The following is a 13,156-nucleotide window of genomic DNA, read 5'->3' as shown; positions in this document are numbered from 1 at the left end:
AAAAGAAAAAAAAGAAAGACAACACCCTTGAACTTCCATTAGAGTACTAATTTTGTATGTAGCCCTGATTCCTGTAGGAACAATATAATTTCCTGGGAGTTAGGCTTCACCTGTTAGGGTGAATGGTGATATGTTCTCCTTGTTGCTTTTATCATTTGCTCTGCCTAATTCTCCACCTACCCATAGCACCTGATGAGTGTGTGGATGGGCAGCATGCCTCATTTGTTGTATTAGCTACCTGGAGGATCGGAGAGGATAATGATGAGTCTAGGGAGTGGGGTTCTGACTGCCACAGTCACCCTTGCTTGTCCCCCTTTCTGGGTCCTGGGAGTGCGTAAATAAGAGTGGCATCGTAGAATTTGGCACAAGCAGCCAAATATTTGCCCTACTGTTTGGCACTTAGAAGAATGTGCGATGGTAAAAGGGCATGGAAAGGCATATGTTGTGCATCCGTTTTGTAGGGTCTACTTTATTCAGTTCTTTATGTTGCATTACAGTGCCAGGCAGTGCCATGTAGTCAAAGGGTCTAATGTTTGTGTTGAGCTTCTGTGATAGATAACATTGGATAACGTTCGCTAACTAGGCTTCTTTTCCATCTTGCTTCTGGCAGATCTTAATTCAATCCATAAAACTCAATAACCTTTATATTTTCAGTAATAATTCTTGACTGCGTGATCAGTCTTTTTTTTCCTCTAGAATATATTTGACTCTTTCAAGAGCGCTTTCTACTGTACTTTCTCTTTCTTTCATCTTTTGATCATCATTCTATAGAAAATGGTCAACATTGTAGCTATCTAATCTTATTGAAAGGCTACCCAGGGATGATCCCAAGTAACAGAAGACATTCATCAGGAAAGCTTTCTGAAGCCTGAAGGACACTGCACAAGGCCAACTAGCACTGGACTCCTCACGAGCTCTCCACGAGGAGGGTGGACACCTACAGGCTAGTCCCAGGACTCGAACGTGGGCCCTGCACCCAGGCAGGTTCCGGCTCCCGTCCGAAGACTGCCACTTCTTGGGCTGAGCATGTAATCTCTTTGACCTCAGCTTCCTTTTCCTTAGAAAGTTTGATTACAAAATGTAAAGGTGAGGCATGTTCTTTTAAAATATACATTTTATATGAAAGCGAATTAAATTTCTCTATCTTTTCTAACTTTCTTTGCTATTCCTTTCCTAAAGATTTACCGTAGTTAATGTATGTAGGGAATAGTTGATGCCATAACAGCTACTTAAGGTAACAATTTAGATTAAATTATTTGTCTTAGAGGTGTTCCATCCAGTGATTTTCAGAGAACTTAAAAAAAAGGTCTACTAAGAATAGATTTTCAATTTGTCATTGAAATCATACATTTGTTGTTCAGATGTAAAATAGAATCCCCACCCCTTCTCTCTCTCTCTCTCTTCCTCTTCTCAACTCTTCTGCTTTCTCTTTCTCAACTAGAAGAGTAGGGTGAAGCATTTGTGGGTGGAGTTTAGGAGTTGGGGGTGGCAAGACACCTGCTTGGAGCGAAGCATGTGGGCGCCAGGCTGGGCAACTCGGAACACCCAAAGGCTGCCTGTGCCTGGAGCAGGTAGAGCATGAAGGGATCTGGCCAAGGGTTGTGCCCCTGTCCCCCCCATCCTGCTCAGGTGGCCTTGTGGAGAATGTCAAATGTTCGGGCAGTCTGCTGAGCACTCCTGGGGCTGTTGCCTAAGGAGCTCTGATTGTCTTGGTGTGAAGGTGCTGGCCTTTGGTTTTATTATCTGGCATGCAGAGTTTGTTTTGTCTCTTTCCTTATTAGTTTATTGTGTCACTTGCCTTTTATTACATTCTAGTTTAGCTATTAAATAAATTTAGTCTTAGGATTTTATTTAAGATTTTTATTTTATTTTGTTGGGTTAATTTTACTTGATGATGTATCACATTTTGTGTTGCCTTAACTGATCCTTTTAAACTTCTAGTACTTTATCTTGTCCCATTTTAGTTTGCCTCTTTATCTTAATTTTCTTTTTTATTGTTTAAAAACTTAGAGGAAAATCTTGTACTCTTAAGTTGAGAGGCTAGATGCTTTTCTCTCTACCAGCATTGGGCCCTTGACCCTAAATGCTTATTCTGTGGTTTATTATGGCTGGCTAGATCTTTTAGAACTTCAGTATGCCACACACATCTCTCTCACTTCTCACCCAGTAGGTTAATACTTTATTAAAAAGCCTTTGAGCATATGAAATATAAGGGTATGTTTTAATACCTTTGCTCTACTTCTAAAAGATTATAGTGTGACACTTTGGCTTGAGTCCCTGAAAACAAATCTATTTAATCTTCATGACCCAAGCCTCAAGGTTGGTTTTCCCTAGTGTGATGAGAATGGTTAATAACTATCCCATCTGAACGGTGTGTGTGACTGAGAACTCCCTCCCATTGTCCAGACATCCATTAACTGTGGCCATATTCTTATCGTCAAATTTGGTTCCACAATATGGTTCCTTTTCAGACTTCTTTCTTTTGAGGAATTAGTTACTTAGGCTGATGCTAATAGATATTTAACTGCTTTCTATTTTGTAATAAATCAGGGCAGCTAGCTGGCTTTCTAGTAAGTTCTGCCCTTTGTATAAAGCTTTGTTTAAAAATCCTGCACTCTTTCTCACCAAAAAGAATGTTATCTATCTGCTGGATCTTAGCTGGGATGAATTCATCCAATCCCATTTCAGTTAATATCACTCAGCCCATCATTGTGGACTCTTACAGCCAGAAGCTGAATATGAATCTTTCCATAAGGGTGGATTCCTTAGAATGTTCCTCCATATGACAAATATTCCTCTCTGAATACAAAGTTTGTCTTCTCCTGATGCTTCTTTCTCAGAGTTCTCATCAAGGTGGTATTTACTTTGATCATATTGGGGACAATCGCAGAACTTTAGAGCTTGATCTGGCAGAGGTGACCTAAGTGTCACTTTGCTAAGCAGATCTGACTGCCCACCAGTAGTGACCTCCTCTCATGACAAAATGTGAATGTAAGTAAAGCTGGTGGAAGGACAGTGGCCCTTCAAACAGCCAGCAGCATCCCCAGAAAAATGTGCTCCTTCCTGGGTTACAAGGGCTTGTGTGGCTTCAGGAGTGAGTGGCTCTGCATGTCAGTCGCACCAGCAATGATGGGAGATAAGGATCAGAAAAAGAAAGAGCTTTGTGAGTAGGGAGGAGAAGTAGATAGATGTGCAGGTTTGGAAAAATTACTAAGTTTCACTCTATTTTGGTAGTACTTGAGCCCCATTTTACTGAGTTTCATGGTGTTTCATCATAAAGATAGTATCTGTGTGGGGTTTTCTTAAACGAGTTAATGAAAAAAGCACTTTGAGTAGTGCCTAGCACTGTATATGTGCTGTCTGTGCATTTGTTGTTGTCACTGTTAACAGGATAGTTGGAGAAAGATACACATTTACACACAACGTTGGTTACATTACATTGCGGTAATGTTACCAATGAATTCTGTGTATTTTAAATATCCCTTGTGTGGGGTGCATCCTGTGGCATGGAGGTGGAGGGAGATCTTACTAATCCAGACTGTGGTGGCCAGAAAATGCTTCTGTGAATGAATGATGTCCAAGTTGAGTCTTGCAGATGAGTAGACTAGGGGGAAGTGGAGGTAGTTCTGTATGTCTGCAGTGTAAGGGGTGAAGGGTTTGGGATGTGAGAAAAGTAGAAAAATAAAGTTAATGTTGCCTGTGGCAAAAGTTGCAGAGGGCCCTGTATGCCAATACAGAAAATCTCAGATGCTAATATACATGGAATTAGACTTTAAGCAGAATGATCCAGTCACATTTGCATTTTAGCTGGTTACTCTCGTGACACGTGGAGGCAGGGTTTGTCGGGTGATGTTTCGGTGGCAGGATCGTGTTGCTGAGCTAGGGCATGTGTGAGGCAAAGCAGGTCCAGGAGAGGAGAAGGGCAGACATGCTTTCTCCAGGGCCGAGGCGGTTCAGAGCTAGAATTAGAAAGTGTTGCCCACGCACGCCTGCTCTCTCTCACGATGCTCACTCGGAGGTCGCTTTGCAGGGCCAGCGTTGGCTAAGCCTGTGAGTAGCCATTGCAGCAGCTCTTGGAGGTGTGTTGAGATTCACTCTGCACCGAGTAGCTCAACAGCCTCATCCTCAATGTTGTGGTGTTGGTTTAAGCGATATTCCTTATTAATAACATTCTCTCATTCCCAACTGAAGAGCTGCCCTCTTTGTGCATTCCAGCTTTCCAAATTATAGTGTGAAAGAGGACTGTCTGTATGGTGGCTATGTTTTGGCTTTGACATTATAAAAGACTAGCTTTGAATCTTAAAGATTTAAATAATGACTATGGATTTACAATATGTGTCCTTTCTCCAGCCATTTAATAGTAGGTAACCCTGCCCATGGATTGTGAGGATGATGAGGCAGTGGGGAGGCAGTTGTAATAGTCAAAGTGGGAAACGATACTTGTCCCAACTAAAGCAGTGGTTGTGGCCATGGGGAGGAGAGGCCTTTGGGATTGGTTGGTTGTTTTTACAGCTTGTGTTGAGAACTGTCGATAAAGGAGTTATGTTCATGTTGCTTAGATGAAGTGGTCATGATGAAGAGGGGTCCTGTCCATAAGTCTCTGCGGTTGATTCAGCCCAAGTGAGTCTGAGCCACAGCCAGAGGATATGTTTTCAGACTTCCCAGAATATGTTCCCAGCTGCTTGCCTTCCAGATGTGTGTGAATACTGGCCATTTGTCCTGGATACGCCAAGGTTTTCATCCATTATCTCATTTAAACCTTGTAATGCATCTTGGAGGAAGATATAATTACTAAACTCATTTTATAGCTGAGCAAACTGAGGCTCAGGGAGATTGGCTTATCCAAGGTCATGGACAGGTTATAAATGGCAGAGTTGGAGCTTGGACAAGGTCTGTCTGACTTAAATCAATGCTCTTAACCACACTTCTGCATTACTCTCATTTGTTGAAAGAAACATTCTGACGTTGGCTTTTTTTGGGCAAAGGAGTTTTAATGTAACAGTTGAAAATCCAGATTAGCTTATTGCAAAATAGTAGCAAAGGCAATTTAATTTAAATAACTATATCATAATGTCTTTGGGTTGACCTTGAAGATTTTGTAGCTTTTCTGACTTAGTATGTTTTTGGTTTGTATATTGATGTCATGAGAAGATGTTAGCATGGAAGTGCTCAGCTGTCTCTGAGCAACATTAATAGTGCAAGGTCTAATAAGTTTAGAAGTCTTTCAGTAATCAGATCTGGGATGAGTGCTTCCCTTGGCTACAGGCTTTGTGTCTAAGCATTTGGAGAGGTCCTGTCTGAGTTTTAGCTGTCTTGGATGTTCCACACAGTTCATTCTTGGGAAGGGCAGATGGAAAATCATTAGCACTTCTCTCCTTCGGCAAATTGGTATTTCATCAAACTTGGCCTCTGGTGGGCTTCAAGACAGTCAGCCTTTTCCTCGTATAGGATAGTTCACACAGGGTGCAGTAACCCCACTAGATTAAATTGTGTACGCTGCTCTGGTGCAGAGAGGTCACTGTGAAAAGCACTAGCTGCCAACTTACTTTACCTGGCAGTGGTTCAACTCTGTGACAGGCCTACCTCTGATTTAAACAAATTTGAGAAATATGTAAAGTTTTGGAAGCAGTTTTGCACTGATTTGATAAAAGAAACCACAAAACACTGCAGCGCAGGTGTTGAGAATGTTTGAAAGCTGATTGAGGGAAGCAGATGGCTTTAGTCAGTGGCATCCAGCCAAAAGAGCAGGTGCTGGTCATGTGACCGCTGGTTACCAGGGTAATCTGATTGCTCTTGGCGTGCAGATGAAAGGAAAGGGGCCCAGCGTTCAGCTGTAGTATTGTATAATTTGTGGCAGTTAGAGCGGAAATAAATGCTGGAAATGGAGCCTCATAGTAGGGGAGACTTCTGTCCATGTGTAGCGTAAACACTGGGACAGTTGGATGAGGAACTGTTGTATGGATTTTTTTTTTAATTTAAAAAATATTATTCTTTCCATGGATCTTTTGAGGACTTAAAGTTTTTAGGACACTACTTTTTTTAAAAAAATAAAAAGAACTCTTTAACCCTAACTGACATTGGCTATAAACTTGAATTGTTTTAAGTTGTTTCCTTATGTGGCTATTTACTGTGCTAAAATGTTAACAAAACAAAGCAAAAACAAGCTGTGAGTATTTAACTGGTTTAAGATGATCAAATATTTTATTTATTCACTCCAAAAATATATTTTAGGTGTGTGATGGATACTATATTATCTTAAAAAAATACTTCTGAAATATTTTACATGACACATGCTTTACTTAAAAACATATAGATATCTTGGCCTCTTTTCCTTTTGTAGTAACTGAGGCTGAAAAGAATGCTGTTTTAATGCATTCTTTCAGCATAGTTTTCTGGCAATTTAAAAACTTCAATAAATAAATTTTTAAAGGTTTTTGAAATGTATCTTTTGTTTTCAGAATTTATTAGAATTTTAGGCTCTCTAGAAATAGTAAATATAGTCATTACTGAGGTTGGAGTATAATAAATGTTGGATAAGAAATGATAATTGATAGTAGAAAACCTTGGGGCCGGTTTGGAAATTGGAATGGAAAGTAGCACCAAGTGTACATTCTCAAAGAACGTCGAGTGGAGGTTCGAAAGGTGATGCTAAACTTAAATTTAAAACATTTTTTCGTCAGAGTTTATTCATGTCTTGTGACGTATGTAACATTCAAATCCTATTAACATTTGACAGAACTATACTATGGAACATGTACTTTAACTGTTGGGGTTGCTTTGCTATCTTTTTGTATTTCAGAGACCTAGCTTTTAAAAAAGAGCTTGACATGATTACCTCAGCAAATGCCTAACACTAAAATAAAGCTTATTTTTAGTTAAGAACACAGCATTAAGTAGAATTATGTAGAACAGGAAATTGCTATATATTTTGTTATATTTTAAAAGATTACAAATTGGATAAAAATGTAGCTGGATGATAGAAAAGAGGACACCTGGTAGTACTGGTCAAAAAAAGGACTTCCATAGGAGCATTTAAAACTATCTTCGAGAGACATGAAGAAATGATCGTTATATTCTACTTTTCCCTGACAGTTTTTTAAAAACATACTCTGCACCTTAAAAACTTGATGGCAAAAGTACTGCTGAGTCTGATTTTTCATTTTTATTTGGTGTTTTGGCAGGGATTTCGCGTTGCTTAGATGAACTAATGTACTCTCTGTGGTATTAGGAGTTTTTGCATGCAATTTCTTTTTAATTAGGTCAGATATTTGCTAAAGGTCATCAATATGGGGTTTTGCCATAAAAACTTAATTGAGAGTGCCATTTAACTATAAATGGCCAACGTGCATTGATTTATCAATTGTCATTGTATTTTAGGGATATTAATGTGGGAAATATAAGGCATGGGGCATGTGGAAAACCTCATTAAAAAGTGATCACTAAGTGGATCCACTTTGAATTCTAGTAATAAGAAACCTGATTCAGAAGCAAGTGCTTTGAAGAAAAAGGTCAACAAGGGAAAAACAGAAGGTTCTGAAAATTCAGACCTGGACAAAACGCCGCCACCATCTCCTCTTCCTGAAGAAGACGAGGACCCAGGTGTTCAGGTAATGCCGTTCTTCTGGTCCCGAGCCGTGCTTGTTTAGCGTGGGTAACTTTAGCCGCATGTCAAGTGCACCGACCTGCCCTGTCTTTGTCGTAGAGCTGCTTTCGAGATGGCTTTATTGTTGCCTGGAACATTAGATCCAGAGCGATGAGCGCTGGGGGGCCAACACGGAATTAAACTCCTGACTTCTCGGTTTTGCCATCTTTGACTCTGTGATATATAAAACTGAGAATCTTCATGTATTTCTGTAAATGTATCTTTTGCTGTTTCTGTATATGTTACCGTTAGTATATTGTTAATGCGTCGGTTCATTTAAAGCTTCATTCACATTTCTAATTTTCTCTGAAGTTTGGTGGCTTGTCACTTCTTTTATTTTGCAGAGCAAAAAATCAAGATGTAATCTGTAGCCTGTCTTAAGCTTTCTAACACTGATGGTCAGAGTTAGGATGTATTCATGTAATACTAAAGTTTCAGTGAACAGGTCACTAACTTTCTGGATGACGATGCTGCAAAATTTTCCAGTGTTAGATTCTCCTGAGTTTTGGAGAATTTTTTAGGAATCAGTTTGAAAAACTAGCCCTAAAATAAACGTTAGGAATTACGTTCTTCTGTGTAAACCACACTGCCTTCTCTGATTGGACTGTAAGGTAAGGGACCCTTCCATGTGATCACTAAAAATTGTTTTCTTGTTACATTCTCTGGAAGCATGCCAATGTGGTCCACTGGGATGGCTGGGAACGTAGCTTCTTGAATGACATCTAGGTTATTATGGAGCAGTTACCAAGGGGTCCTGCTAAAATAGGAAGTCAGCCCCTACAAATTTGCTTGACTTTTCTAATCATTAGTGCACACTGAGTACTTTCTACTGATACCCCCTACCAATTTGCTTAAAAGTTAGAACAAAATATTTGCAATATACCATTCTATTCTAAAGAATTTAAGATGGGTTTGTGTGTGGGGGTGTTTAACTGCCTGATATCTGTAACTTCACAGAATGGCCTAACCTAAGAGGACCTAAAAGGGAGAGGAGAAAGAGAGAGTGTGAATGAATGTGTTTTGGTTTGGTTTGATTCTATAACTAGCATAGTGATAGCTCTGGTAGTTTGGGTTAATTTTGTAATTTCCTTTTATTTTACATGTCAGTGAAAAGATACTGGGAAGGTAAGTAGATATCTATTTTTATTGCTTAGGGAGTTTTAAACTAAAGTTTTTTTTAATGATTTTGAATTTCATTTTTCTACTCTACGGTGTTTTTTCCTGAACCATGTTTGTTTTGACTAGGACCTTTATGACAATAGTATTTGGATAGTATTGAGAAGATTTATTCACACAAGTCAAGAAAATTCTGTTCTCTCACAAATGCTGCTGCTGTTTTTAAAAGTCTCGCTGTATTAACGCAGACTCAAATGGACTTTATGAAATACCGGTGTTTTTTTCTTCTACATTTCAATTATAGAAGAATGCTAATCAATTCAAATGAACATCGCTGCATCCTCTCTGATTGGCAGTGCTTAACTCTTATGGGTTGAATAGCTCATATAAGTAACCGCACAAGCAGATCTGACTCTGAAGGCACGCCTTTCTCAGTGTCTCTGACACAGGAAGTGATGTGACTGCTTGTTTACTGTGTTTCTTCCTGTAGCACACGCATGAAGGGCTTGCAGTTACAGTTCTTGAGTCTTGCTATTGATTTGTTTAAGCTTTAGTAAATGCCATGTAATTTTAACAAACTCAAAATTGTGTCACAAAGTACTGCAATGGTGAGACCATGGAAACACGTTTAAATCTTCTCTTCAGTATGCTATTTTTAACTATAAGTAACTTTTCTAAAGCGACCCAAGTTTAACAAATTGACCTATTATTTTAGTGTCAGTTCAGAAGTTTTGAGTTATGGTCTAAATGCAATGCTTACGTTTCATTTTGATTCATAACAATCTTTCAAATAATAATAGTTTAACAGACTATAGAAGTTTAGTATGGTAAGCCGTAATAGAAGTATATTATGTAGTAATTGTATTTTATATTGTGAAATTATAAAAGGAACCTTTGTTTTCTTTTACACGTGCCCTTTTACCCCTTTCACCCTCCCCCAAGCCCCCTTCTTTGGTAACTGCCGATCTGTTCTCTATATCTATGTGTGTGTTTGTTGTTCTTGTTGTTTTGTTTTTAATCTTCCACATATGAGTGAAATCATACGGTATTTGGCTTTCTGCATCTGACTTATTCTAAAAGGAACCTTGATGCCCAAAATAAGTGAAATTAAGATCACTTCTTACTTAGAAGGTAGAGAAGCCGTATAACATTTAAAAATTTCAGAAAGTTGAGTTTTAATTGTATTTTGGGGTTTTTTACTCTTAAGAAGTGACTTCGTATCCACTACTAACTCACTCCATCACTGTTGCACAGATTCATAACACAAATTGATATGAGGAGAAATTTGTGTTATATGTTATATCCACCAGTGCATAAATTTCTATTTAAAAAAAGAAAAGCCCCCTGATTTATTGTACTGGAACATTTCTTTAACATCAGAGTGGGGTTTAGTGTAAAGTGGATTTGTCTGAAACTCTGTCCAAGGGTGTTTAGTTACCTATGCTGGAAAAATACTGTGACAGTGTGGCCTCAACCATGGGAGCCTGATAAAACATCACAGATTGTATCATTAGTAGCACTTTCCTCCTTATAGTAGTGACATAAAGATGCAAATGTAGATTAATCCATTTCACTTTAGTTAAATCAATACATCAAATGAAATACAGATATGCTAAATTTCACAAAATTAAAATATTGTTCCCGATGATAGCCTTTTATGTCTTAAAGAAATTGACATTCAAGAATGAGGGATGGTAAAGTGGGCACAAGAGGAAGAGCTGTGTAGATCAGCTTTGGGAAGAGAGAACGGAAACTGTACACAGTAGTCAGGCCTTGCAGCCTTATTGCTTTCTGATTTTTCTTTGGAAAGGTGGAGCTAAGTAATGATGGGTTTAATCCTACTGACTGCATTTGGCATTAATACGTACCATGCACTCTTCTGAATGCTTTAAATGAATTCCCGTATATGATCTTCACGGTATATTTATCATGCAGTTACTATCATTAATCCCATTCTACAGAACAGGAAACTGAAGTCCACAGAACAACTTGGCCAAGGTCACATAGTAATAGTCTAACTGAAACACAAGCAAGTCAGCTCCAGGGTTCACAAGGTCAAACTACCTCCAGTGATGTGAGGAAGGGTTGAAGATGGCAGAACCCCTGCTGCTTTCTGTACCACCTTGACCTGGACTTGGTTATTCTGGGCAAGGCTGAAGAGGAGAGGAAGGGCGCCGGCCCTGTGGCCAAGTGGTTACCTTTGCGTGCTCCGCTGTGGTGGCCCAGGGTTTCACCGGTTCGGATCCTGGGTGCAGACGTGGCACCACTCATCAAGCCACGTTGAGGTGGCGACCCATATGCCACAACTAGTAGGACCTGCAGCTAAGATATACAACTGTGTACCAGGGGGATTTGGGGAGATAAAGCAGAAAAAAAAAAAAGATTGGTAACAGTTGTTAGCTTAGGTGCCAGTCTTAAAAAAAAAAAAAGAGAGAGAGAGGATGGTCAGAGGAGGGACCTCTGGCCCATATTGCTACTCCCTCTGGTCTAAGCCACTAGAACGTCTGTTAATAAGATGTTAGCCTGAGTACCTCATGTCTGAAAGGTGCTGTGTGCCTCTGCAGCCATGACTGTGTAGGGCTAAGAGCTCACAGTCTTGAACAACCCACTTGATGGTCATATTATACCGAGTTGGTATTGTGAGCTGCCTCAAATCTGCTTTTTTTCTTTTTGAGGAAGATTTAGCCCTGAGCTAACATCTCCCAATCCTCCTCTTTTTGCTGAGGAAGACTGGCCCTGAGCTAACATCGTGCTCATCTTCCTCTCCTTTATATGTAGGATGCCTACCACAGCATGGCTTGCCAAGCAGTGCCATGTCCGCACCCGGGATCTGAACCGGTGAACCCCAGGCCGCCGAAGTGGAATGTGCAAACTTAACCGCTGCACCACCGGGCCAGCCCCTCAAATCCGCTTTTGAGAACAGAGAGAGCAAACTTAATAAAATAAAAATCAGTCAGTCCCACTCTTTGAGACAACGTGCTGGGGTTTATTGTCCTGACTTGAGCCATGTAGGTGCCGTGCCTGTCACTCCTTAGGGCCACGTGGTGGGTAATCTGCCTCTCTCTGCCTTACTGTCCCAACTTTAAAATTCACGAGGCTCTTTTAAAAGTTTTATTTCATAATTCTTAGAAAAAAGTTCATGAAAGTGTTGCTTTTGTTGGCATCCTTTTATTTCTCCTGTGTGCTTTGTGAAGTCATCTGTAGGTTGTAACCTTGCATTTATCAGTGATTTAAAACTTACGTGTGTCATTATAGAGTTACCCTAGTTTTATCATATACACATATTAATGAAAGATTATTTTTCCCTGTTTTTAATTAACTGACAAAACCAATTCTTTATTAATTTTGAACAAAAGGTGCAAAATGTCTCCTTCTGCTCTGTTCACTTCAGTCCCCAGAGTTAACAGCTATCAATGTGCTTTGTGTTTTTTCAGATTTTTTTCTGTTATTGAAAACATGCATTCATTTTTTTAGCAAATATTCATTGAGTCATAGAGAAGTAAACAAGACGTACAGTGTCTTTCTCTTGAGTTCATATGTTGGTGATCCACACATACAAACATATCCACAAGGTTTTTTGTTATCTTAAATAGAATTATAAGCTACTTATTGTTATGTGACTCGCTTTTCTTTTTATTTCACAATTTATCTTGCAGATAATTCCCAAGATGCACCATGTACTAGAAGTATAATTGCTGGGTCAAAGGGTGGGCATGTTTTAAATTTTGATAGATATGACCATATTGTCCTGCAAAGGTGTATTGAATTCTGTTTTGACCACTGGGGTGGGAGAGGACCCATTTTGCCAATAATCCTAATACTAGTTACTGTCAGTCTTTTACATTTTAGTCAGCATGGTAAAAATTAAATTAAAAAAGTAAAATTACTTTTCTTTGCCATTTATTATAAATTCAGCCATTCAATCTTTCTTAAAAAATGTTCAGACTGTTTATTTTAGGGCCAAGATTAAAATGCAAACCTAATTAAATGGCCCTCTGAAATATTATTGATACCTTAGATAATATTATACCAGTATTTATATAGATGTTATATAGAACTTTATGATTTACAGATTATCTTCTAATGCATTCTCTCTTTTGGACTTTTTATTATGGGAAAAATTTTAAAACATGCACAGGTAGAGGGAATAGTATAATGAACCCCTATATACCCATCACCCAGCTTTAATATTGCCTTCACTTTTGAGTGACGCACTGGCCGGGTGAAGAATAAAACTTGTTGTTATTTCCATTTCCCAGTTGAAGGTCACATAGCTGGGAGTGGCAGAGCCACAGCCGTCCCAAACGTCTGACTTCAGATTTCCCCCCATTTCCATTATATTTGTTACCACTATGATCTCTTGTGTGATTTACAGGGTTAAAGCTATCAGCTTTTCTT

At 39.1% G+C, this 13,156-nt stretch overlaps 1 protein-coding gene across 10 annotated transcripts in view; it reads left to right on the top strand.

Moving 5' to 3' along the window:
* CHD7 (chromodomain helicase DNA binding protein 7) overlaps nt 1–13,156 on the top strand; it is a 183,126-nt gene that overhangs the window by 105,437 nt on the left and 64,533 nt on the right. For all 10 annotated transcript variants that reach the window (XM_070630535.1, XM_070630533.1, XM_070630534.1 and 7 more), the window contains one exon: nt 7,466–7,607. In XM_070630535.1, coding sequence (XP_070486636.1) covers nt 7,466–7,607 — 142 coding nt within the window. The remainder of the gene's footprint in view (nt 1–7,465; nt 7,608–13,156) is intronic.

The sequence above is a fragment of the Equus przewalskii genome, chromosome 8 (genome assembly GCF_037783145.1).
Source record: "Equus przewalskii isolate Varuska chromosome 8, EquPr2, whole genome shotgun sequence".
Lineage (NCBI taxonomy): Eukaryota > Metazoa > Chordata > Mammalia > Perissodactyla > Equidae > Equus > Equus przewalskii.
The sequence above is the reverse complement of the archived record's forward strand: the minus strand, read 5'-3'. Positions and strand labels throughout refer to the sequence as shown.